The following is a 25,804-nucleotide window of genomic DNA, read 5'->3' as shown; positions in this document are numbered from 1 at the left end:
GCATGTTTTTAGTGTTTTTTAATATTAATCTTACTATTTTCAGCTGTTGCTGCAGTTTCTCGTCATTACAGCAATTCTTGGAGTCAAGCTAACCAGCGTAGCCTTAATAGCACGAAGTCAGTGCGGCCTGTGCATTTTTGCACTTCAGTTCAAAAGAGGCTTTTACGCCTGCGCAAGCCAATGTTTTTAACTCGGCTTAATCCTCATTGAGGGAGCACTTTATAGTACTGATATAGCTACTGAAAACTCACTGATAGAGCCCGAAGTAGACGCTGAGAAAAGAATACTGGATCGTAATTTTCGCTCATATCTCGATTATTCGACATTATATCATGGGGTCCATCTCAATTGAACAATATCGGTCAAGGATTGGCATTCATGACAGCTTTGTTAAGACAAAGGCTGTTTTATCACGTCTGATAGGACGATTTTGGAACATAACGTTTATGATGTTGTATTTAAATGTGTTTTACTTACCAACGTTGAAGCAAGTGCTTGGGAAATACAAAATGAGGAACGAAGTGAAATTTTGGTTCACACAAATGATATTCTACAATATTTATATTCCATTGATTATAAGGCAAGCAAATGATGTGGAGGAAAATCCAGGTCCTACAATATTTGAAGTGATCGACTCGACAAGAACAGTATGTGTTGACTACTATCAAGGAAATGAAGCACTCTTTGGTGCAACTTTCCATATGCTGACATTATGATAACATCCAACATCAAACTGTTCGGAAATTGAGTGCTGGCCTCTTGCAAGGACGGCACATTCATGGAATCTATCCAGTAGAAACTCTTTGTTATTGTTAATGAAATCTACAATGCCTGACATTATTTAACTGAGCAAGTAGTCATCAAAACAAAAGAGTATTAAACACACTGATTGGATACTACTACTACAGTAACTGTCTTTATCTCTGTCTTTATCTCTGTCATATAATATAAGGCTATAAATTAAAATGCCTCAATAATAAATTTACCATAAACTCCAGGCAACTTGACAGCTTGAAGTTACCAATGATAGCAGTTTTCTTGTTGAGATGCAATCATATAAATAGATCCTATTCTCTTAACAAACTGACATTAATTATTGACCATCAGGTGCTATCTGCAGAAATGTGCAAAGTCATGGTCCCCCCTGGACACAACAATGCCACTTATTATACATTGTAGTCATCATCTGTATTCTCATTGGCTAAAAGCCTACAGTTAATTCTAGGAAACAGTGCAACCTACAGATTATTCATTAATCTGCTAGCAGATTATTCTGCAAAAGCAATGTCAAGTTCACACAGCGAAATAAGAACATCACTGGTTGATTCAGTTCTTCAACGTAATGCATTTTTGTATTTCCTTTAAATCAATGTCTAATAATAATTATTAGATTCAGTTTTTGTTATATCCACAATAATCAAGGTCTCGGTAAGTGTTATCAGCCTCAACCTTTGGCTGATAACACTTACCGAGACCTTGATCATTCTGGCCATCACTAAAACCTCATCAAATAATTGTTTTTAGCATAAGCATGAGAAGAATGCAAGGTGTTGATATTCTTATTTCTCATACAACCCACTGTTTTACAGTCCAGCGGCATTGAATTATACCAGCATTCAAAGGGGTAGTAGAGAGGGAAGAAAACTAGGAGCTCAAAAACACTTCTAGTTTTCTTTATCTCTCTTGAATGCCTGACATGCAGGCTACCTGGTATGCCAAACTCATCTAAGTACTTAGGGCGGTACATTTCCCCTCATTTCAGATCAGATTAATATCATTCGTCACCAGGATTTAACTTCACCCTCCATCCATTTTTGAAGCCAGTTATAAACTCCTTTATTACAAGTCTCTCTTTCAAGGAATTTCAGGGAGTTAATTAATGAATAATAGCCAAGCATTCAAACTGCATAGATTTTATTACAAAAGTCCACCGGAAGTTCTAGTCTATTCAATCCACATGCCATCAAGCCAAAACCCTTTTTATCTAGGACACCCAAAAGTTTATTTACAAAAATATGTGCAAAAGGTAATAAGGTAGGGAAAATGCATTTCTCAACAGACGCTTTGCTCAGGCAACATAGGTACCTCGCATTTCAGAATGGTTTCTGCTGGAGTGGCACAGGGTTAGAACAAAAACTGGAGAGAACACTTTCCTTCACATTACGTGACAGTGACATTTTAGCAAAGCAAACAGTAGCATGTCACAACATATCTAAACTGGCTTCAATTTTAATTCCTGAATAATCTCAAAAATACCTGAAAAACTAACCATTCGCCAAATTACGAAAAAAGTCCAGCCTGGAGCAGCTAGTTATTCCGAGTTAACAATTATAAACCTATTGGTTTTCTCAAGTAAGTTAGAACTCAACGAGACCTGTTATTGTAGCGATTTCAAAACAAACTCAACTCGTTTTGATTTTGAAAAGAGTAACATGCCACAAGATATCATCTAAATTGACTTAAATTTTAAATTCCTGCATATAGTAGTGTCAACAATGCCACCTGAAATAAGTATCCACCAATTTCAACTACATCATTCGTTTTCTCCAGTACGTAATTCAGCAACGCAACTCGTAATTCCATTTCAAAATTTAATAAAAGTGAATAACTTTTGCTTTCATTTAAAACAATTTCAACAACAGCAGCCCTGTGATAATTTGCGTATCAGAATTATATCGTATAATTACCTCCTCTAAAAGTAAACGCTTTTCTGCCACATCGGTTTCTGACAGCGAAGAAATCTCTCGTTCAAAGATGCAGTTCAAAACACTTTGAAATGCCGTTAAATTTCCTTGCTCGCCACTTTCAAGTTGGATAACAATCTTTGCACAGACTTGTTTAGTACAATTGCTAGATATCATAGTGTATCCACACCTGTCACAGTGCACTATTTTTCCCGCCGAGGGTTGGAGAAGTCGTTTTGAGCAATACTTATTTAAACAATGAATGAATGTTCCAACTGCCTCAACTGAGTGAATATTTGACACTTTCACCGTTACTTCATTACAGTCTACTGTGTTCAGATCTTCTTCGGAAACGAACACCTTTGAAAGTGTGTCATCAGCAATAATTTCTGTTACTACTGAACGTACAGTAGTAGAAAGTTTCTTCTTTCCAGCCCAAGAACGCACTTTAACAGGGGCAATACGATACACTTTCCCGTTTTCAATCATTGGAATATGCTGTTCCCATATATCTACAACTATAGTTCCAGTGGAATCTGTAAAACGTAGTCTCCGCCGATTTCAACTGCTTCGCACCAACCGTTGAAATGTCGCCAACATGTACTACTTTTCCGCTCAATGTGACATTCTCCCATTCATTGGTACGACTTAGTATGTCTTCAATTGAAACGGGCTGCGTACGCGCCGGCATCAGGCTCTCTTTGAACTGAAATGAGTACTCAGTTTGCCCAGGTACTGATATCTTGGTCATGTCATTTATGATTATCTTCTCGCCATCTGAAGTGTAGGTGAAGGGTTAAATCTTTACAGGCGTACGACATTTCTCGCTATCCACCAACAGCGGCCTTTTGTGTTTAGAGAACAGCAACGCTTCTTGCTGCTCTCCATCTTTACTTTGTAACAGCAGTGTAGAATAGTCAATAGTGTTTTTTTGTTACGTTTTATCGGAGACAACTGGTGAACATAGCCTATAAAGTCTCCGTTGCCTGAACGTCTTGGCGATGTAGTTGCTTCAGAAGTAATTCCGCTTGCTGTTGCCCCCATTGAATTTTCCGTGGCTATCACTGAACTTACCATGGTCTCCATATTTTAACTTGCAGTGCTTTTCGTTAAACTTGCTGTGCTTCTCGTTGAATTTGCTGTGCTTTTCGTTGAATTTGCTGTTCTGGTCGATGAACCTGATGAGTTCCTGGCATTTGCTGGGCTCCTGGTAGTTGACGGAGACCTGACATCAGGTTTCTGCCATCCATCCTCGGAGACCCAGGGGCTGTGGGTCGATTTCAAGTTAGGGCATGAAGAGCCCCTGGGGACATTGTCTTACAAGACTAGTTCCAAACGGTCGCAGTCGTTCTGCCATCTGATTGGTGCCAGAAAATCTTTGTGTTTTTCTGCCCAATCAGAGTGAAGTGTCCTTTCGTGTGTTTTAACACGGACATATACCTATAGCTTAGTTGCTCACTATGTTTGTTTGGGCCGTGCAACGCAGACTTGCTTGACGTGAAAAGTTTCAGTCTTAGCACACAATGTAAGAGAAATCGATCAGATTGTCCGCGAAAATCTTACCGGAAATTATACTGAATACTTTCGCAGGTATCACTAGAGAACGTGTTTTACAGTTTGCGAGGTTTGTGTACAACACGATGGTTGCAGTCATTGATATGTCGCTTTAAACGTTAAACGAGATTTAAGCTTAAATCTTTTCTAGATTTTTTGCATAATTTGCTGTGACTGAAACTTTGCCAATCCCGTGAAGTTATTTCGTCGCACGGGCCACGCAGGTATGTCGAGCAACTGGTACTTGCGCAACTTTCTGTGCGTGTCAAAATCTAATCTAATCTCATCTTCGCTTAAAAAAAAAGAAAAGCTAAGCGTGGAAACTTTAGTTTATTAGATGTGGGTAGATGGCCCTGTACTATTAAGCTGACATTTGCAATAAAGCAAACCCGCCCTTTCCATCCATTATTTCTTGGTCTTTGGTTTTGTTTTTCCCATTGAAAGCAGCATCGGATCGATTCCCAATGAACAAAGGTATTTCACTTGGTCTTCAACAATCGACAGAAGAGGTGAAATGAAAATGACCAAGGGACTAGAAGAGAATCTGTAGCCTTCCTAGCTCAAGAATTTCAACACTCTAGGCAGCAGTTTAAAGATTAAACTCTTTCCTAACCCCTTCGGTAACTGCCCGAAAAAACCTCTCCTTCCCACGATATTCTCATTAATAAGTTTTTGTTCAGATTTTAATTAGCTCACCGGAAACACAGCTAAGCTTTCTCTAAGCGCTTGCTGGAGGTCGTCCACGAACTTAAGCTGTATTGTGAACGACTTTACTACCAAGCGAAGATTAGATTTTGGCGCGCACAGAAAGCAGAAAGCTGCGTAGGGGAAAGCGCCAGTTGCTCGACATACCTGCGTGGCCCGTGCGACGAAATAACTTCACGGGATTGGCAAAGTTTCCGTCACAGCAAATTATGCAAAAAACATAGAAAGGTTTAAGCTCAAATCTCGTGTAACGTTTAAAGCGACATATCAATGACTGCAACCATCGTGTTGTATACAAACCTCGCAAACTTTAAAACACGTTCTCTAGTGATACCTGCGAAAGTATTCAGTATAATTTCCGGTAAGATTCTCGCGGACAATCTGATCGATTTCTCTTACATTGTGTGCTAAGGCTGAAACTTTTCACCTCAAGCAAGTCTCCGTCGCACCATAGTTAGTAGAGGGGACCATAGTTAGAGAGTAGTCCCCTCTACTAACTATGGTCGCACGGCCGAAACAAACATAGCGAGCAACTGAGCTATCAGTATATGTCCGTGTTATAACACACGAAAGGACACTTCACTCTGATTGGGCAGAAAAACACAAAGATTTTCTGGCACCAATCAGATGGCAGAACGACTGCGACCGTTTGGAACTAGTCTTAGACAATGTCCCCAGGGGCTCTTCATGCCCTAACTTGAAATCGACCCACAGCCCCTGGGTCTCCGAGGATGTCTGCCATCGTGACTCTTTTATGATAAACTTGATCCATGCCACGCGGACGCTATATTCATATGATGTGACTGGATCGAAAATTTTTACTCATCTTTGATTGGCTAACCTAGACTTGGCCAAAGTTCAAATGGCATCTGTTCTGATTGGTGCTCTCCTATCCTCACCGCGCCAGCGACGACTCTCACGTTTTTATTTGCGAGCCCGAAGCATACTGACTTTTTACATTGCGATACTGTTTTCGCGAAGCGTTCAGACTCTAAAAATTTGAGGGCCAGATTTAGTTGAGCTGAGAACTATAAGTTAGAATATGCTGGTATACTATAGAAGCCTTTTGTCGTAAATACTTGCGCGTGTTCACAGTAGAGGTCACAGTTTGACAGGAGACAACAGCAAAGTTCTCCGACTGTGTGGGTTTAACCATGAGCTATCATGGATTGTATATGACTTCTAAATTCCCCTTTTAGCTTTTTGGCCAGCTTCAGCGAACAAGCTGGGACTGAAAATTCGACTATAACACACTACGCTATAATTAACTCTTTTTTGCCAACGTGACGTTAAGCCAACTTTGGTAGTTTTCTGTGGAAAAGTCCAGTTGGGTACGCCAGGTGCCTACAGACACTTACTGGACCGCTCCATCACAACAGCTCTTGATTGCATAGTTTAACTAACAGTTCAAACAGGGTTTAACAAAAATGGTGGTAACTGGAGGTGTTCGCATTAACACAATAGTGGTTCCAACAAGAGCTTCCACCAGTAATTGATAGCCCCCACATTGCGGACCTATTTTTATTACGAGGAATCGATCCCGCGCATGAAGAATGCAGTACACAGAATGAACGTTTTACCCTCAGGGAAAAATGATGAGCCTTCCTCCTTGTACAAACTTTCAGAAAATATAATTTGAAAATTAATGCACTTTAAGATTTCGCCATTCGTTCGGAAGCTGTTCAGAAAATGCCACACGACAAAGCACTTGCTTGTTGTAAATACTGCTGTTCGCCATCTTGTATGGTGCTGTTCGCCTCTATGTGGAGTTGATTTAAGTCTGTTAGTAATTTTAAGTATTAGAGGCATCGATGTAGTTTGCACAGAAAATGCAAGTCTCCATTAAGTTCGGGGACAGAAGCATTATCAGAACCCTCGACTGCCCAGGGTAATTCGCAAGGCTAGGAGACGTGCAGGGTCGAAGAAGCTTACGCTGAGTTGCCCTCTCGTTGGGTCTTAAATGCCACAGCTGTGGGAAGCGAGGGAGCCGTAGATCTCGTACACAGTTGTGAAACAAATGCCCAATACTATCAGATCCTTATGGAGGAATTATCACTGCTCGGTGTGGACCCAGTGCTATTCAGTTGGATGAGATCTTTTTTAACAAATAGAACTCAAGCCGTGCGCATCGGAAACGTTTTATCGGATTGGAAGTATACCCATGGAGGTATACCCCAAGGGACCAAGATGGGTGTCACCCTTTTCTCAGTCATGATAAATAGGCTCCTAAGGGATTGGGATGTGAGAGCAAAATATATTGATGATACCACAGTTGTAGAAATTCTGCCTCGCAATTGAATAAGCCTTCTCGATTTGGCTGTTAGAGACACACACTCACTTTGTATTGACCGTAAGATGAGGTTCAACCCTTGGAAGTGTAACGAAATGCTGATAAATTTTATAGAGTACCCGAAGACTGTTATTCCACAGGCTTGGGTCAATATCACGGTGTTCGTGAACAAGGCACTGTATTTGATTGTTTCTTCTTTCGTTCAGATACTGAGGTGCTTTATTTTAACTTCTACTTTATGCACAGAATTATCACATTTTTGCTAAATTTTCTGAGGAGTTGTAAACAGACAGTGTAATTGGACAGATGGGTGTAATCACACACTTGTTATTGGACAGTTACCCATCACAAAAAACTTTAATCATAGACCACTTTCATAAATGGCTGCCGGATTAATATTCTTTTGTTTAAATTTAAATTAGCCCTTCTGGCCTCGCTTGAGATAATGTATTCTTTTGAATTTTGTACTGGAGAACGAGGCCAGAAGGGCTAATTTAAATTTAAACAAAAGACTATTAATCCGACAGCCATTTATGAAAGTGGTCTATACAGTTGCATTAGGTAGTCATGCTAATTACACTGAATAGTCCATTTTACAGTTGTGTGCTTAGTTGCCAAGCCTTTGAATGGGAGTGAGGCTGAGGGTGACCTTGTTATGATACAAACCTTGCTGCCTTTCAAATGTAAATCACTTTGTTATCATGCTAACTAGATACATGTCTCTATCATGACAAGGTTACCTTCAGCCTCACTCCAAATCAAAGGCTTGGCAACTAAGTACACAACTATAAAATGGCCTATTGAACGGACTAACAGAGTTGAGCTGCATTAAAGATAGAATAGAGGAACCAGTATTTCAGTAAAGCTTTTAAATTTCATAAATATAGTTGAGTTGTGATTACTCCTTTCAAGTCAGAGGTTTGTTACCTCTGATTGAAAATTATAAACACCCTATGATACAATTTTTTATTTTAAAAATTAATTGCTTATATGAAACAGTTTGTAGTCAAGTGCATTTGTAGTGGTTTTTTTTTGTCTAGATGTATGATGATGCCGTAGAATTGCAGCAATTCTTTGTGACCCAGAGAGATAAGCTGTGCAAAGATGGAGAGAGATTTGTTTCTCCAGCCCTTGTCTTTATCAAAAGGCACTTACTCCAAGATCTGGACGAGGAGAGAAAATCAAAAGCTGACACAGAAGGCAAGGAAGACGAAAAGCAAAAAGAGCTTGAAAAGGGAGCAGGGAAACAACATTCTCAGGTAAGCACGACAAGTGGAGCTAAAATATCATTGACAATGATTACAGTCTTTGAGTTGATATGCATAGGGTACCAGTACTTAACAAACCCTAACAATTTAATGGACTGGAACTCGTGTATCCTTAACCAGTATTTATTAATGACAGCATGGAAAATAGCTTTGGGGTAGTTTCTCTGTCTGTCATCAAAACAGACTCGTCAGACTGCACGTCAGCTTATTCTGCTATTTAAAGCGTGGAGTGACTTCAAGAATTGCTACTGGTGGAGTGTTACTCAGTACAGACTCGTCAGACTGCACGTCAGCTTATTCTGCTATTTAAAGCGTGGAGTGACTTCAAGAATTGCTACTGATGGAGTGTTACTCAGTCGGTCAAGTTTCTCCGACAATTTGCTAGCACTTTTTCATAATCTTTGCTGAATATAGCCCCGAATCTTGGCAATTACACTGTGAGCTTCTATGTGTCTCACTAAGTTTGTTAATTTTACTACACCACTCTCACTCAAGTGTAAAAAATGTGAAAAATAACGTGCGAAAAAGTTTGGAAGAGTTAACTCTTTACACCCTGACATTAGTACTCATCTGCTCCTCACTTAGAATTTCCCAACTAGAGGAATTAAATGCATCGGGCAATGTGTTCCCCATATTCCCATAATTTTTTATTTCAGAAAATTGGAATTGCAAGCCTTCATTAAAGAGATAAATTTGTTTTTATCGGAAATTGTAATGACTTGGCAAAAGGATGTTGTGTTGTCCAATTCTGTTTGTGATCCAACTTGTAATTAACAGATGTGACTCCTGCGTCGGGGTTCATGTGCTTTTGTACAGTCACTCAGTGACATATGACTGTTCACCCAGTTGAACTTCGCTTAATCCTTTAACCATCAGATATAAAATACCCAATGCTAACTGATTACTTGTGACATAATTCTTCTGTATATTGATGAAACATTGCCTCTCTTTACAGGTGCCAGTAAGCGATGAAGCATGTGAACAGGAGTTGTCCTACAAAGACATTCAAATACGAGTTGGAGATTTTGTGTACCTTAAACCAAGGTGAATGACCTGCGTAATCTGAACTAAAAAATACGCTAAAGCAAAATTCCCTCACGTGTCTGTTTGTCAGCTTCCTGGTTTAAGCACCAACAGGACAGTTCACACGTCATGCTTGTAAATGAACGTAGTACGTGTTATAGAACGATTTGCGCGTTATTTGTGATGCGTAGAACTCAACACTAGGCGTTCATTTCCTCTTGGAAAAAAGTTAGCTGTTATGTTTTAATCATTAAAAACTTTCAACAGTTAGGTAGAGTCTTCGTTTTAGTGCGAAATAATGTCGCGAGACTCGCAACAGAATTGTTGAAATCAGTAGACACGGGGTAATTTGATGTTTCCCTTTCATTTTACCAGAGAGGAAGACCTTCAGCCACATATTGTATCTGTTGAAAAGCTTTACAGAGATAACAATGGAGAATTGGTGAGAATGTGTAGTAGCAGTAAATTTTATTTTGCCAATAATTACCAATAAGTCTTTTGAACCGCGCATTGAAGTTTAGTGCCAAACTTTCTGAGTGTTTGTTTTTGTTCAGTTGTTTTTCTGAGTGTTTGTTTTTCTTTTTTTGATGGCGGCCTCTATATTCGAATTTTGGTGCTATTTGCTGGTAATTTTTGTAAGGTTATGTCATTCTTTGAAATCTGAAACCGCGGTAAGCAGTAAAAATTTTATGGTTTGTGTAACCTACTCCTCCTCCAAACGTTCCTTTGGTGGGTGTTTCCCCTAGAGGAGTGCTAAAGTGATTCAATGTGCTAGAGTGTTTCAATGACACTTTGTACAAGCGGAAGAGAAAATGATCATTTTAGAAGGATCAGTACAAAATGTGCACGGAAAGAAAAGTAACAGACTTGAAAAGTCCATTGACGCTCATGAGAGGGTTGCCCGCGGAGGTGAGCGAGAAAGATCTTTAATCAATCCGCGTAGCCTTACCGTTTGTCCGCACCCAACAATTCCCTCCAGCAAAAGAAAAACAGCTGTATGTGTGCATCGACAATATATTTGAGCCATAGAGTTAAAAGTCAGGTCTTGCAGACGCAAGGCCTTCACGAACCCCTGATGGTCTTATTTCTCACCTTAATAGAAAACGAAATGAAGTCGTTATCATAGTTTGAAAATAAAATACTTTCTTCCCACAAGTGGTTGTATGGAAGCTGGTTTTATCGGCCAGAGGAGACATTTCACACTGCTACGAGGAAATTCCTAGAAAAGGTAATTTACACCGTCCTTTGAATGTTGCTCTATGGGTGCATGTTGTTCACCTTGCCACCTTTACAGCAGTTTTCCACTAAGTACTGAGAAAATGTACAGTTCTAGTGAATTAACGCCTCCTTTATTCTATTAATCAAAAGTTAATAACTTGAACTTGGTTTGCTGCATGAGCACAAATGTTGCTCAGCGAATAATGGCGTAAACCTTCCACATTAGTGAGAGGAAGATTGTCTGCATGGCTACACTATTCGCAGAGTGCGATAGCAGAAATTTAAAACTGAAGTGCATGAGGTAAAAACTGTCTCTGATTTCACCAAAACCCTGAAGTGCAAACTTGTCCCTTGCAGGAAGTGTTTAAGAGTGATTACTATGAATGCTCAAACTTGAAGCAAGTCGTGGGAAAATGTTATGTTATGTTTGTTAAAGACTTCTTTAAGCAGAAGTCAGAGGTAAGGGGTTTTATTAAGTTTCACGATAATGTATCGCTCTTTGTACGGGAACTAACTTTACCCTCATATGAATTCTCTTCCGTTGTATTCTCACCTGGGTAGTGAAATACTGTGAGGAAACAAACGTGATAAAGAAGAAGTTTTTGTCTTTTCACGAGCCTGATTAATAGAAAGACCTCTTCCGAAAAATTGTTGAGAATGCGAGCTATGAGTCGGCAGCTGTCACTGCATTTTGACGTCCTGTTGTTGGTAAATTTCGGTATTCATTATTGTTTGGACTAGTGCATGTTGCTCCTCATGGGCTTTCTTGGAGACCAGCTGTTATGCTTTCTCTTTGTTGGTAACCATACTTTTTGAAATTTTGATTCTGCTCTCTCTACTGATATTGCTTTCATGAAATATTGTGCGAATATGTTTTTTTTTAATTTTACATGTACACCAGAGAGGGTCATGATTACTATTATGATCCTAAAATGGTCTGAAATAACTGAGTTCTAAATCTAACTAAGAGGTATTAACAAACTTTTATGTTCTTTCTTTCCTTTGTGGATCGCCCTCCTTGTTTTTGCAATAAACACTTTTGGCATTCACATAGCATTATTTGGCTGGCTCCATTGAGTGAGTAGGTCTCACTCAGTGTCGCATAAGTGTTGTATCTTATTTGAAAACAATTTGCAATTCTTGCTCTTTGGCAGCGGGAAAAATTATCTCTGATACTTCAATAAAATCTCTTCAATCTCTTTTGCAGAATTTCAAAGACGAAGATGTTTTTGTTTGTGAATCAAGATACAATGTCAAGGCAAAGTCGTTCAAAAAGATAAAGGTACATTTCCGTGGTAGAAAGAGGCTTTACTTTTTGTATTGAATTTCATGACATATATTATTGTGAAAGTCTGCAACTAAGCCCTTGGGTTTGATTTCAAACATTTGTGGTACCGCTTTGTTATGCGTTAGTCGTCGTGTGGTAAGTAGCATTGTGTTTCTTCCTTTACCGACACACCTGGCCAAGTGATAGCTGGGTCAACTGTCGTTATAATCAGTCAACACATTCAGCAAAAACAATATGTACCTGATTTCCGGTTTATACACGTCACTTCCTCTGAAATCGTGATGACGTAGCTTGTCAATCGTTTGAGCATTGGCCGACCAGCTCTATCGTATTTAATTTGATCCTGTTATAGGTGTGGTCTGTACCTCCATCAAAAGTCCGTCATGTCGCAAGAGAAGAACCTCTCCACCCGAGACGTGTTCCATCGGTTTTTGTCAACAAAACAGGCAACACTGCTCAGCCAATGGAAATCGATTCAGGAGAAGCACCTGTCCATGATGCGAAAAAGGCAAGAAATTTAACCAATGCAATAAGTAATTTGTGTATAGATCGTCCATTTCAATGCTCATTTCAGCAGCATAACTCCCACCATACTCCATTACATGCAATGAAACAGACGTGCACACCAAATGTCTGACGTTTGTGATCCGCAGGAAAATGTAAAATAATCATATAAATGACGGACTGGTGCTTCAATTGTTGCAAAACTCGTTGATAAAGACCGATTAGTTCGTTTGAAAATATACTACGTAAAGGGTAAAAACAGTAGAACTTAAAAAAAAATTTGTAGTTCTTGATGTGTTGAGCCATGATGCATTCTAGTACATACAGAACACTGAAAACGAAAATGTGATTACGCTTGTAAGTTAAAATGTGATTGATTTTACATTGTCTTTCCAGAATGTGGTTCTGGAGTCTCCTCAGAATGCGGAAGAAGGCTGCATACATTATGAACAGTTTTATGTGAGAGACACTCCCTACAAGCTTGGTAAGCAGTCAGCTTTCTTACTGCTAGGCTACCTTGCCTCGTTCATGTTTTGTCAATGTTTTATTTTTAGATTTGTGTAGGTGAGAAAAAGGATTAAACTGAAACTAAGACGTGAATAAGCATGGAAGGGACTGAATTATGAACTGACGTGTAGTATCTTTATTTCTGTTTACAGGTGACTGTGTCTATGTCAGGTCAGATGAAGGATTTCTGTGCATGTCCAGAATTGATAAGTTGTGGACAGACAGGAGGTAAGAAATAAAATGCATAAGGGAAAGATGTTGTTTTGGGTATTGTGGGTGAACAATTCGTTGGTGGTCGTTTCTCTTGGGTTTGAACTTTTTCGCTGAGTTGGATGTGATTATGTACTGATAGTAGGTCTGGCTTGTTCTTCAATTCTTTTTCTTTACTCTTAAACAAAGTTCAAAGTCTAATCCTTTGAACTCAAACTAGTCTGAATTCACGTCACGTCACGTCACAATATTAGCAATGTGAACAAAATACTAAAATTTGTGGTGTTATCAATCGCAACTGAAAACTTATAGCGCTGGTAATCAATTCCAAAAATGGATTGCAGAAACGTAACGAGACAGTTGACCAGTGTAATAAAAAACTATTCACAGAAGTGGAGGAAAATAATCGTGAGTGTTTACAATAACTTCTCAGTATGCCACCGGTGTTCGTGAACAAGGCACTGTATTTGATTGTTTCTTCTTAAAATTTGAGGTTAAAAAGATGAACAGACATAGTGTTAAACCAAATTCGTGACAATGGTTGTATTCTTCCTGTGGCCTTTTCGTTTACTGATAAAGTTTGCCCAGAGAAAACCGATGAAAAACGGGAAGCGAGTTTATTTCTCTTTAGCTGCTCGCAAGTGAACAGTACTTGGCTTACCGCGAGCTAAACACGAGCTCGCGTTAAAAGGACTATTCAATTGCAATTAAGGCGAAACCGGTTCAGCAGACGGAAATAAGAGGTCTTATAGGTGGCAGTAGAGCTTTTACTTGTGCATCATGTAGTAATAAAGATTATTAGTATTATTACACAGCTGGCAGCGTCTGCGGGCATGATGAAGCCAATCCTGTGTTCGTAACTTTCAGAAAATGTCGGCAACGAAGTCGCAAAAAGCGGCAAAAGACAGTCATATCAAAACAAAGAAAATATTGAACAACCCTTTGGGTTTATTGTGCTACAAGCACAGTTCGCTTTCTTTCCCGGCTCTTAAAATAAACAATTCATTCTCGATTCTTATCAAAGCGAAATCTCTTTGCTATGTAATATATTCTATATCGGTGAAAGGGGTGGATATTTACCGAGCCGCGATGCCACTTTTCACTTCCACTTCGACTTTTGACTCTTTGGAACGCATGCTTGACTTAGATTTACAACACATCATGGGCGCAATTCCTACCAAATTCCTCAGAAACTGCTATGGTAAAAATCCTTATGAACGCACGGCCATGCATCCGTAATATGACGTGTACAGTTTTCACTTCAGCTGCAAGTTCCGTGGAGTTTAGCCACCTTCAGTCCTATTCTTACTTATTACTTTGTTTCTGTACCGTAGTGGACATGCGTGGTTTCATGGCCCTTGGTTTATCACACCTGCCAGTACTCAGCACCTACCTACCAGGATGTTTTATGAAAAGGAAGTGTTCCTCAGCTCTTTAGAAGAAACCTTGCCTATCGGCGCCATTGCAGGAAAATGTTGTGTATTGTCATTCAGGGAATATATCAGATGTAAGTGAGATCATACTACTTTTTCTTACCGGGACACTTCAATACGCTGTATTGTGTCAATTAATCTAGAAACTAGTTTAAGAGCGAATGCCTGTTAAATGTGCTTACAGATTCTGTATTTTATACTCAAACGCTACATGTTGTCTTAAGAAAATAGTTTTTTCCGTCATATAAAAAGAAATTTGTTGAATTTGATATCTAAGAAAGCTTTTACTTAAGCCTGGTTCTTTGTCATCCCAATGAACATTCCTTCTTCATAATGAAGACTTTGATTTGTTTATTTGTGTGGTCATGACGGAATATTTTTCTGGTTTTTCACATTTTTTTTTTGGCCACAGGTCGGCCCACAGAAATACCAGAGAAAGATATTTACCTGAACGAAGCGAGATATGACGAAGAAGAAGGACAATTCAGAAAACTGAAAGGTCTCAAGGTACACCTACATTGTTAGTTCTATATGAGAACGATCCTTCGCAGTAAAGCACTATTTGAGCAATAGTGAAAATCAGACCTGAAAAAAATTTCAGGCCTGTACGGGATTCGAACCACTGACCTCTGCGATACTAGTGCAGCGCTCTAGTATCGCATAGGTCAGTGGTTCGAATCCCGTACAGGCCTGAAATTTTTTTCAGGTCTGATTTTCACTATTGCTCAAATAGTGCTTTACTGCGAAGGATCGTTCTCATATACGTCTCATAACCGCAGTTCACACATATGTTTCATATGTTTGTTGTTGATTGTTAGTTCTGTATCCTGCAGGAAAATTTTTAAGGGTTTTTTCTGAACATTTGAAAGCCTGGTAAGCGTCGTGAAATACTGTTTATATCTTCAGTACCGTCATTGAAATTTCAAGACAGCACTTTGCCGAGTTCAAGCGGCTAAGTTCAATTCGTTCCACTGCATCACATCGAAGAAAACCAGAAAGTGATTTTACACCCTACTTCTACCGTTTTTCCCGTAATTTTAGTGAATGAAATATTTACTGACTAAGCATTTCAAAATATTTATGTGAAAGTTAAAGGATATCATGGGCGAGTTTTCATGTTTCATTATCTCTTACACCGAAGTCAGTGTGCAAGAAGATGAATACTACTTCTTTGAAAAACCCATCAGCCCAGTGAAGGTTGGTGAATGTTTGTTAAGTGCTAAGACATAACTGTAGCCCTTGCATATATACAGACGTCATTCTACATACTGTTTCGAACTCTCTTCTTCCAAATGATCCTCAGACAGTTGTTGTTCCGTGCATTAAAACTGACTGAATGTGTGGATGATCTTTAACTAGTTAAATGGAATGGAATATGGAATGTGGTATATCGCTTGTGCAGGGTTATTCGAAGAGTTTTCATGTTGTTCGAGGGCGAAATACAACACCCTGAATAACTAAGTTGTGTTTGTGTGATTTTAGGTTCCTTCTCGTCTCCTGATTGAAGACCTGGATTTATTAGAAGAAGAGCGTAGTCAATCCCCTGCCTTGAATTTGACAGATTCAACAGGCGATGGAAGCAAGGTCAGAGCTCTGTTATTTGATGTTAACATTTATTTTCCATCCAAGGAGTGTCAGTGTATCACTGGCAAGTTGATGTCAACAGCTACATGAAGAGTTCTATTATCGTCAAGGACTGAAGGAGTTATTTGAAGTATTCTTATTTCTGATAGGTCAATTTTTTTTTCTCTTCTAGAAGCCTAAAAAGCAGAGAGGTCAGTCAGGATACCTTCTATTTTCTCATGAAATGAGGGCAACAATTAGAAAGGAACACCCAGAGTATGCATTTGGCGAAATAAGTCGTATCATTGGAGTGGAGGTAAGAGCTGAATAACTCACTAATAAGCTATTTCAGTACATTTAAAAAAAAAGGGGGGGTTGATTATTTTCTTGATAATAGGATAACTGTTATAACTGGTAATAGGACAACTGTTAGAAAAGATGTTGTTAATCTTGGTTATGGAGATCAGTGAACGTTTACACTTTTGTCTCACGATGGAGAGTCGCGCTATCAAGTGTATTCATCGTGACGTTTTGATGACTACACTGCTAGCTAGTCTTTGTCAGGCGACGAGGTTGAAAGTTTGCATGCATGGTTTTAGTGTGATGTAAAAATTTGATTAGAGTGAAATGGATGAACGGCTTGTCATGAATAGCCAAAGTTCTCTCAGTTTGCAGTTATGTATGTGCTAATGTCTTATCGTTATTGTTTTTCGATTAGTGGCGTAATATAAGTGCACAGAAGAAAGCTGACTATGAAGCAAGAGCTCAACTACAGCTTTCCCAAAGTGAATCTGAGGTGTGTTAATAAATGAAGACAATTCATTGTAATTACTCGAAAAGCCTTCAAAGTGAGGAATTTTTGTTATTTGAACTTATGTGCGTGTTACTGAGGTTAAGTGTGCCAGCTAATTTTTATTTCCTTTCTTTGTTTGTCTTTTTCAGTAAATTAAAAAAATGGTATGACGACTAATTTTGTAAGATAATTTAGTCTTTGGATGCAGATATATTAATTTCTCATTCAAGACCCAAATCAGTAAAAATAACATTAGAGTTTAATGGAACGATTTAGGTTCAGTTGATGATGAGTGGAGATAAGAAAAATATTTTACCACAATTGCCTATAAGAGCACAGATAACGCTCCTCGCGTCTACGTGTCACGCACTGAAAGAATCGTTTTAATTTGACGTCAATATTGTGGTAAAAAACGAATCGACAGTAGTTTAATGTGGTCTGTACTCTTATCGACAAAGGTGTTCGTCATCACAGTAGTCAAAATTTTTTGTGAACTCAGTCGGCTGCGTCTCAAGAGTCTAAAACAGTTTGACCACCGTGGCGACAAATATCGTTGTTGATAAGAGTACAGACCACGCTAAACCACTGTCGGTTTGTTAACTTGTTCCACTGGGTCTGTTTGATTGTTTACCGACGCCCTGTTGTTTTATGTTTGATCAGAGTTCTGTTGACAGCGGACATGTTATTCCAACCGGACCTGTTTTGGTGTACGAGTGTTTATGGAAAGGTTGTGATTACCAATATGAGGATCTTCACGATATGAGGATACATCTGCTGGACAGCACATGCCATCTCCGCAAATCAGGTCTGCACTAACTACTTGCTTGTAAAGAAATAGGGTCAACCAAAATTTTGCATTCCACTTCCTATAGTTGGAGAGAAATTTGCACGATTCTCGTAATTGTTGACACTTTAAAAGAAAAGACAGAAGTTTAAGCTATAAATCACCTTGTCCTTTGCACTTCAACCTTTGGTTATGATAAAAGAGATTATGAATGCTTTGTAAAATTTCCTTTCGAAGGATAATATTTTGTTAAGTGAGTCGAAGCGGGTATTTAGAAATACAATTAGCATTTGTCTTTAAAGATTCCCTTTTCATAGTGACAAGTTTGCAAATTTCGAACAGACTATAGCTTGAGAACTATTCCTTTAATACAGAGGATGGATTGTTTCATTGCCTGTGGACCACATGTACAAGGGCACGGCGTGGATTCAGGTACTTCTTCTTTCCATCATATAATGTGAACTATTTACTGACCAACAATGAATTCTATGACTCAGAATTAGCGACTATTTAGGTTTGATGAAGACATTAATTTTAAGTTTCACTCAGTTGTGACCAAACTGAGTTTGCCGTTACTTCTCAGACTTCAAAGTTACATTATTTGGTTTAGTGTGTAACTCCCTTTGCAACGCTACTTATCTTCAATGTTGTCTCTGATTTATTTGGTCATTGTTGTTAACTTGCAGACCATTTAATGCTAGTTCTAAGCTATTCAGGCATTGTTGGGAGGTGCATTTGACAGGTCAACCGAAGCAAATTTCTCAGCAGCAAAGAAGCAAGTGAGTTCTCACTCTGTTATATGAATGTTTTTCAGACACTGCTTTTAGTTACACTGGTGAATTTTCAAGTTACATACCAACTTGGGCTAAGAAGGTGTATAAGATCGTGTTCAAAATTTTTTACCCCCAGCCTTGGCTGCTGATATCATTACTTGGACAAAGCGATTGTTGCGGCGGCCGGTAGCAGAGTACATTCGATGGAAGGCTAGAAAATTTTTCAAATCGGGATGGTCATGTGATGAGCTTGTGGACAGTAATTATTTTATCTCTATAGGAACTATTTCCCGAAACATCAGGCAGCCTTGGTTACTTCCACTCCAGAACCTTCAACTGCTCAGCGCACGACTGCCGCCCCTGTCACTGCGCCTTCAGCGGGGGCTAATGCAGTTTCGGCTCACATGATGGCCACGATTCCTGGGGGAAATCAATTTTCACAGACAGCCAATCAAATGCAAGGAAATGCTTATGTAGGAGGAAGGATGACACCCCAAGCCATGCAGCAAGGTTTGTCAAAGTCCACTATTATTGCCAGTGCAGGCCAAATTGGGCTAAGCTTGGCCGTCATATCTCTTTAGTAAGCACGGTGACCCATCTTTTTATTGTCGTTCTCGAAACAGAGATTTGAGGTTTCCAAAGATCGACAATTCTCATTTGTAAGGAACCGCCTAAGGCAGCGAAAAGTTTCGAAGTGCCGCGGATATCGCACGTTCTTAGGAGCTGTTCGATGGCTGTAGACGTACCCCATATGGTACACAATGATGATTAAATCGTATGAATTGAGGCCCCTTGTTAATCAGTAATTTCAATGATTCATCTATTTTTAAATATAATTTCTTTTGAAGTAGCTGTTGTAAACGGAGACCTATGCAGTGAATGAATGAATAACTTTATTAACGTGTCAATCGTTCTAGTTTTTACAAGTAAAAACTAATTGGGGACACCTACTACGTAAACTAAACTAATAATTATAATAATAATAAGAAGAAAAACTATATACAAACAATATAAAATTGATAGAATTAAGTTTTACATTACTCACAATTTTCACAATTATTTTTCGATGTAACATTTGATAAGTCAAGGACTCTGACTTGATTTTTAAATGCAGTTAGAGAGTCAGCCATTTTGATTGATTTGTGGAGCTTCGACCAAATATAAGGTCCCATGTACCTTAAGCTATGTCTTCCGTATGTAACCGTGTTGTGTCTTGGTAAGGAGATATCGTCTGCATTCCTAAGATTGTACCTACTTATGCCGCAACTAAAAAGTTCAGAAATATATGGTGGGACTAAATTAGTCTTAACTTTATACATAAATATAGCCATGTCCTGGATTCTATGATTACATAACGTTGGAAGCCTTGCTTTATCTAGAAGTGCTTCATAAGTGCTAGCCCTGTCACAGTAAATAGCCCTCATTGCACGCTCCTGCAGCCTTTCAAGCTTTCTCCCGTCTGACGAGCAACAATGGTGCCATACTATATGACAATATGTAACTTGGGGTAAAATAAAAGCTTTAAAAATTCTTAATTTAGCTTCAGTAGGCATTAAATTCCTAAACCTCATAAGTTCTTCCACTTTCCTTGCCCCCTTAGTACAGACATTAATAATATGCTTAGTAAAGTTCAAATCATCATCAATTGCCACTCCTAAAAGATCAATCCCGGAACTTGATTTTATGTTATGTTATTATGTTATGTTAGTGTACTTTACTTATTGACCTATGTGGTTTTTCTTAATGTTAATGTTTCTTGCACAGCTTTCATTAAAGTGTTGGATATTTTTACAGCTCTTTATCAAGGAAATACAGGAGTGAGTGGTATGGCTTCAAATACCTCGCCGGTGTCAGGCATGATGCATATGAACATGGGTATGAGTGGCATTACACAGCAACCTGCACAACAATCTGCAGCGGCGGCAGGTAAGATTTCACCGCCTTTGCTGTATCATTCTTCTGTAGGTTTTTATGTACGGGTGAAAATCATCAATATAATCATCACTCCGGCGAAAGGTAAAATGTTAGAACACAAATGTTAATGGTTATTAGTTGGAAACTTTGAGCCTTTCTCTACGATTAGAACACCAACTATATGTAACTTCTGATTTGTCCCTGTTCAGCTCAAATCGGAGGCTTCCCTCAGCAACATCAACAGCAACTCAAACAGCAGTTCAGTCCTGCTCCACAGCAACAGCAGTTCAATTTCCAACAGCAGGTGAACCAGATCAGCACAATGCAGCAGCAGCAGCAACCACAGCACTATCCTCAGCAGATACAACAGCAGCAACAGCAACAACAACACCAACAGCAACAGCAACAACCACCACCACAACAACAACAACAGCAGCAGCAGCAGCAGCAAGTGGCTCCACATGGAACAGCTATACCACCTCCTAAGGAAGCGGTAACGCAGTCAACTTCTTGTTGAATTATATTTGCTGTTGAGCGTGTCTTGAATTTTTCATCGTTATCTTTGCCTAATTTTTTACATTTATTTTTTTCCAATCTTTCAGCCGGCACCCATATTTCTCGCTCCACCACCCAAACCTCAAAGGCTACATCATTCCGATGCTTACCTGAGGTACATTGAAGGACTTCGTGATGGGATCCCTCATATGAGCAATTGGAACCAGGCTCGCAAACCTGACGCTTCCTCTATGACGCCTCAACAACTAGCTCAATTACCAATTCAGTGGCTGGGGTGCGGTTATGGCGACTATGAAAATGCTGTGGATGCTTTGTGGAATTTACGAGATCACATGCTCAGAGATGCGTTGACTCTATCCAGGGTCACAGAACAGTAGATACGTACACATAACTTATGATAGAGTTTCCTTCTATCGGCACATGCTTAGGAGATAACTTCGTTTGTGTTATATCAAGTCGTGAACATGTTCGTTTGCACTGTTAGACAAAAAGAGGTCGTTCCGTAAGGAACCACCGTTTTGTTTTTTTGTTTGTTTGTTCGTTTTCTTTCAGTGGAAGACTTTAAAGGTGTTTCGACTGACTCAGTATTTTTAGTCATTTCGTTAAATGTTGTTATTCATAGAAGTGAGCTCAGTAAATATGGAATATAAATCGTGACCCGTTGTTTATCACTGCGGACGACCCTTCATTTGAATAAATTAACGTGTGCCGCACCAAGGCTGTTTAAAGCGAATGGAACTTGTTTCGTACATATAACTGAACAGCTACTATCTTAATCATTCGAATATATTAAGCAATTAACCACTATCACAAATGATGATATTGAAATTATTCGGCAATCTAGAAACACTTTTTTTTGACAAGAATGAACCCTGAGTCAAAATAGGTAAAACCCCGGTGTTCGATGTCGCTACGGGCTGTTATAATGGAGCTGAGGTTTGTACGTCGTGCTCTACGTGTTACACTAGCTATCCACTGCATACTTTGTCGGAAGTATTGCTTTGTACAGGTTACAGAACAGCAGTTTTAAAGAACATGAATGCAAGATCTGGTGACAAAACCAGAAGGGTCCTCTGCGGTGTTCTCTCCGACCTTCGCTTAAGAATCACAACAAAGGACAACTTAAAAATAGTCAATTATTAGATATCACCATCAACTTGAAAAGCGCGAAATACTACACATTTAGAAAGCCCGATAACAATCCGTTGTACATCAAACGCTAATTCCAACCATTCCCCTCCATTATAAGACAAGTTCAACATCCATAAGCACAAGGATTTCAACCTTGCCTAAAACGAATTTTACAAATTCTACGCAGATGTCTTGTGTTGTAAAAGCGTATATGAAGTTGATTCCCTACCATAACACAGCTTCGGGAAAACATCCTTGCGGTTAGAGGGTGGCTGAGAGTTAAAAGAAACTTGAAATTTATGGGCTTCGTAAGGAAACTCTTCGATGGTTTACTTCCGATCTGAGGGACAGATACCGACATATTAAGCTAGGAAATAAACAGTTAAATGCTGCTATCGGTTATATCAACTAAGTTGAATTTGTAAATTGGCCATCGTAAATAGTGAAAAGCTGACGTTTCGAGGGTTACCCCTTCGTCAGAGCGAAGGGCTAACACCCCACCACAGTTTCTTTAGAAACTTACCCAGTTTATTCAAATGCCGCTGTTGTTCCCCGTTGTATTCCCTTGGGATCAATTCTTGGGCCCTTGTTATTTATCGTCTTCATCACCGACTTACCGCTTCACGTTACTTGATGAAGGATTGTTTTTGGTATGCTGACGATACAGAAGACAGTTAAACATGCAGAGACAGTGAAGGTGACAGGAAGACTTAGGGTTGAAGATGCAGGGACAGTGCCAGTGATACTGACAGTGATAATGAAGGAGTCAGCGTAGTAACAGTGAGACTGACATGGACGGTGACTGTATCGGAGAAAAAGTGTAAGTGACACTAGTTAACAGTAATAATTACATAGACAGACAGTGGCCGTAAAGGAAACAGAGACCCTGTCTGTCAGTGGGACAAATAGCGACAATGGCATCGATACTGACAGTGACAGTGACAGAGAAAGTGACAAGGGTAGAGTCAGTCAGAGCGACTGTCGCAATGAAATGACAGACGCTGATAGAAATAATGACAGTAGAAATCCAGTTTTTGAAAAAGGTTAAAAAATATAACTGAAACACCGGAAATGGTTTATTTCACCAAACACCGTCGATTTGAAATTACAAACATCGTACACCCTAAGGTTTGAGATCACCGCAACACCGCACGACGAGTTGTTCTTCACCGCATTAACGCATTAAAAAAGGGTTAGCACCGCAACATCACAAACCCCAATGTCCCCCTCCAAAGCAATTCAACTTTTCTAGCCCATCAGAACTAAAACATTGTTTATTGCACATTATTAAACGAAAAGCAATTAAAAGGAGAAAGGAGGCTTTGGATGAAGACTGAGTTAGAAAGCGATTGCACTTTTTAATTTAGACATGCCATGTGACGAAGCCAAACAGCCACAAGTAAGATTTCTCTAATCTTGCGGAAACTGTCATCCTTTTTGCTTTTCGTCGTAGACAATTTTCATTGTGCAACCTTTGCTCAGTAAACACATCGACTATTTTTAAACTCCATTTTCCACCGGATATTTTTATCGTTCGCCACAGGAAAATATTTAAATTCAACTGCGTGTGTCCCCGCATTATCCCATAGCACTGTCAATGGGAAAATAATTGCTTCTTTATCCCCAGGCCGCTACATGTGTTATGAGCGAGGGGTATGGAACCCAACGGTATTTCTCATGCTCCATCCCGATGGATGTTTACAGTCAGAGTGTTGATTATGATATTTCTCAGCAATTACAAAGAGCGAAGTCACTTTTAGTTCTCCGTCGGTTTGATGATGTGGTGGAGGTATGCATGGGAGTCTTCGAACTTGTCTCGAAGAAGAGCGGTGACCCTTACCCGTCCAAGGATTTATTCAGGTTCGAGCGTAACTAAATGGAAGACAAAATTAATGCTATTAACTCTGCCGAGACTTGCATTGTGTATTAAAAATGAAAATCGTAACCGTGGTTGAGTTATCAAGGGTAAAATTTTATACCAATTTATGTTGACCCTCAAGGAAACAAAGTTTATTTAAAATAAGGGAGATATTGTCTCCTATAGGGGTGACACAGACCACTAGTGGCTCAGGGGTTTATAATGAAGATCGCTCAAGTAAATGAACTGGTAGGTAGCAAACCAGCTGGATATTAACAAACGCACTCAGCTGTTTAGACCACTCAGCCATCTGTTTCCAATTAAAGCCCAGTTTTAAGTTCATCCAGGGTAAAACTGTACTTTATGATGAAGCACGTATCAATTTTAAGTCAACAAGGAAAGAGGAGGGGAAAGGGAAATGACTTGGATTGAATGAAAATCTTAATTAAAATGCAGATATTGTAGTACTAGTTTGATGACACTTTACAGGAACATTAAATAATATTGCTCACTTGAGTGTAGAATTTTGCTATTTTCCTCACATAGGAATTCAGATCAATGGACGCATTTAGCAGTTATTGGAATTCAAGCCTTTGCAGAAATAAACCAATGTCAAAAAGCTGTTACATTTGCTACTAAAGTGTTTGGACAGATAAGAAAGTTTCCTTCAGAGGCACTGGAATTGTGGCAAGTCTAATAGTTACTTAGTTTTTAATTTATCATGTATCTACATATGATCAAACCAGTAATAAGGGGTACCATATTAAGCAGTCACCCTGTATTAAGTGGTCTATTTCCCCTTAGTCACTCTTAGTTTTCACCTCTCTTAAGTGGTCATTTCTTTTAAGCGGGTGTGGTCACCTAAGTCCCAATGACCTGTTTTTATTGTCCTCCATCTGTATTGAACAGTTACCAAGAGCGAGACCATTCAAATAAAACGAAGCATCATCTTTCATGGACAAGTAATTTTTAATCCATGTTTTTCTCCCAAATTCAAAGTAAATAGTATTTTCAAGGGAGATTCTGTACATTAATTGGTCAATTATGGTATACAGAGGTTGTTTTTTACACTACCCCAATGTCTGGAACCTGTATTGAGTGGTCAATCTGTATTAAGGGGCCACTCTGCCTTTCTGTGTGGGCAAGGTTTGCCTTATCAGGCGAAAATAGGGAAAATTTACCACTTGTAAGAGCACTTATTACCGCCTGCAAATGCTCAGAAGTCTTAAAAAAATACACATTAATGGTGAGCTAATCTGGTAAGAAAGTAGTAGAGCAAAAAATAAACAGTGTTAGGGGCCACACACCTTTAAATACAGCAAATGCTCCATGAATATATTCATGGTGAACTTGGAATTTTTTGTGAAAGATCATTGTTGGTAGGCAATGTTTTTAATCAATCCTATGAAATGTTGTTTATATTCGCAGAGACAAGTTTTTTTCTCTGAAAAGTTCTTTTTGCACCATTGCAATTAAGGTGGTGGAGTGTTCTCTGCTGTAAGTAAGTTTGGGATTAAAAAACCAAATATAGATGTGGCACTGAGGAGCTGGACATGTGTGAACAATTAAATTTAAGCACCACTCTCCAGTTCACAGGTCTTGAGCAAAGCCAAATAATAATACAATATATTATCATGTTGAAAGATGTTTTTTTTGTCTAGTCATGAGCATGGGACAAAGAAAAAATTGAGTCCCCATGAGGAATCAAACCTCAGACCTCCGAATTCTGTGCTCCAATGCTCTACCACTGAACCACAGAAACTCTATGGTGAGCAAGGCCCTTACAAA

The 25,804-nt window shown here is 39.1% G+C and overlaps 1 protein-coding gene and 1 pseudogene across 2 annotated transcripts in view; both read left to right on the top strand.

The window, feature by feature from the left end:
* The first annotated feature begins 3,282 nt into the window (after window positions 1–3,282).
* LOC148729823 (uncharacterized) lies at window positions 3,283–21,760 on the top strand. The gene is made up of 26 exons (XM_088760846.1): window positions 3,283–3,325; window positions 3,785–3,919; window positions 7,374–7,447; window positions 8,274–8,492; window positions 9,457–9,545; window positions 9,900–9,966; window positions 10,681–10,752; window positions 11,100–11,201; window positions 11,950–12,024; window positions 12,383–12,538; window positions 12,931–13,018; window positions 13,194–13,269; window positions 14,586–14,758; window positions 15,097–15,208; window positions 15,503–15,506; window positions 15,774–15,881; window positions 16,167–16,268; window positions 16,441–16,563; window positions 16,966–17,043; window positions 17,701–17,845; window positions 18,199–18,256; window positions 18,511–18,603; window positions 18,878–19,107; window positions 20,392–20,523; window positions 20,721–21,004; window positions 21,114–21,760. The coding sequence occupies exons 1-26, from the start codon at window positions 3,283–3,285 to the stop codon at window positions 21,402–21,404; spliced, it is 3,129 nt and encodes a 1,042-aa protein (XP_088616972.1). The 3' UTR covers window positions 21,405–21,760.
* A 1,767-nt stretch (window positions 21,761–23,527) lies between these two features.
* LOC148729822 (protein SHQ1 homolog) overlaps window positions 23,528–25,804 on the top strand; it is a 12,785-nt pseudogene continuing 10,508 nt past the window's right edge. Inside the window, exons 1-3 of the transcript XR_016001517.1 lie at window positions 23,528–23,557; window positions 23,786–24,018; window positions 24,563–24,703. The product of XR_016001517.1 is annotated as a protein SHQ1 homolog (transcript). The remainder of the gene's footprint in view (window positions 23,558–23,785; window positions 24,019–24,562; window positions 24,704–25,804) is intronic.

The sequence above is a fragment of the Stylophora pistillata genome, chromosome 5 (genome assembly GCF_964205215.1).
Source record: "Stylophora pistillata chromosome 5, jaStyPist1.2, whole genome shotgun sequence".
Classification (NCBI taxonomy): domain Eukaryota; kingdom Metazoa; phylum Cnidaria; class Anthozoa; order Scleractinia; family Pocilloporidae; genus Stylophora; species Stylophora pistillata.
Note: the sequence above shows the minus strand (reverse complement) of the source record. Positions and strands in the feature narration are given on the sequence as shown.

Coding starts and splice junctions, on each gene's coding strand:
- LOC148729823 (XM_088760846.1), top strand. CDS start 3,283: ATGTACTACTTTTCCGCTCAATGTGACATTCTCCCATTCATTG. Junction 13,019..13,193: donor AGACACTCCCTACAAGCTTG/GTAAGCAGTCAG, acceptor TTCTGTTTACAG/GTGACTGTGTCTATGTCAGG. Junction 18,257..18,510: donor AGGGCACGGCGTGGATTCAG/GTACTTCTTCTT, acceptor GTTAACTTGCAG/ACCATTTAATGCTAGTTCTA.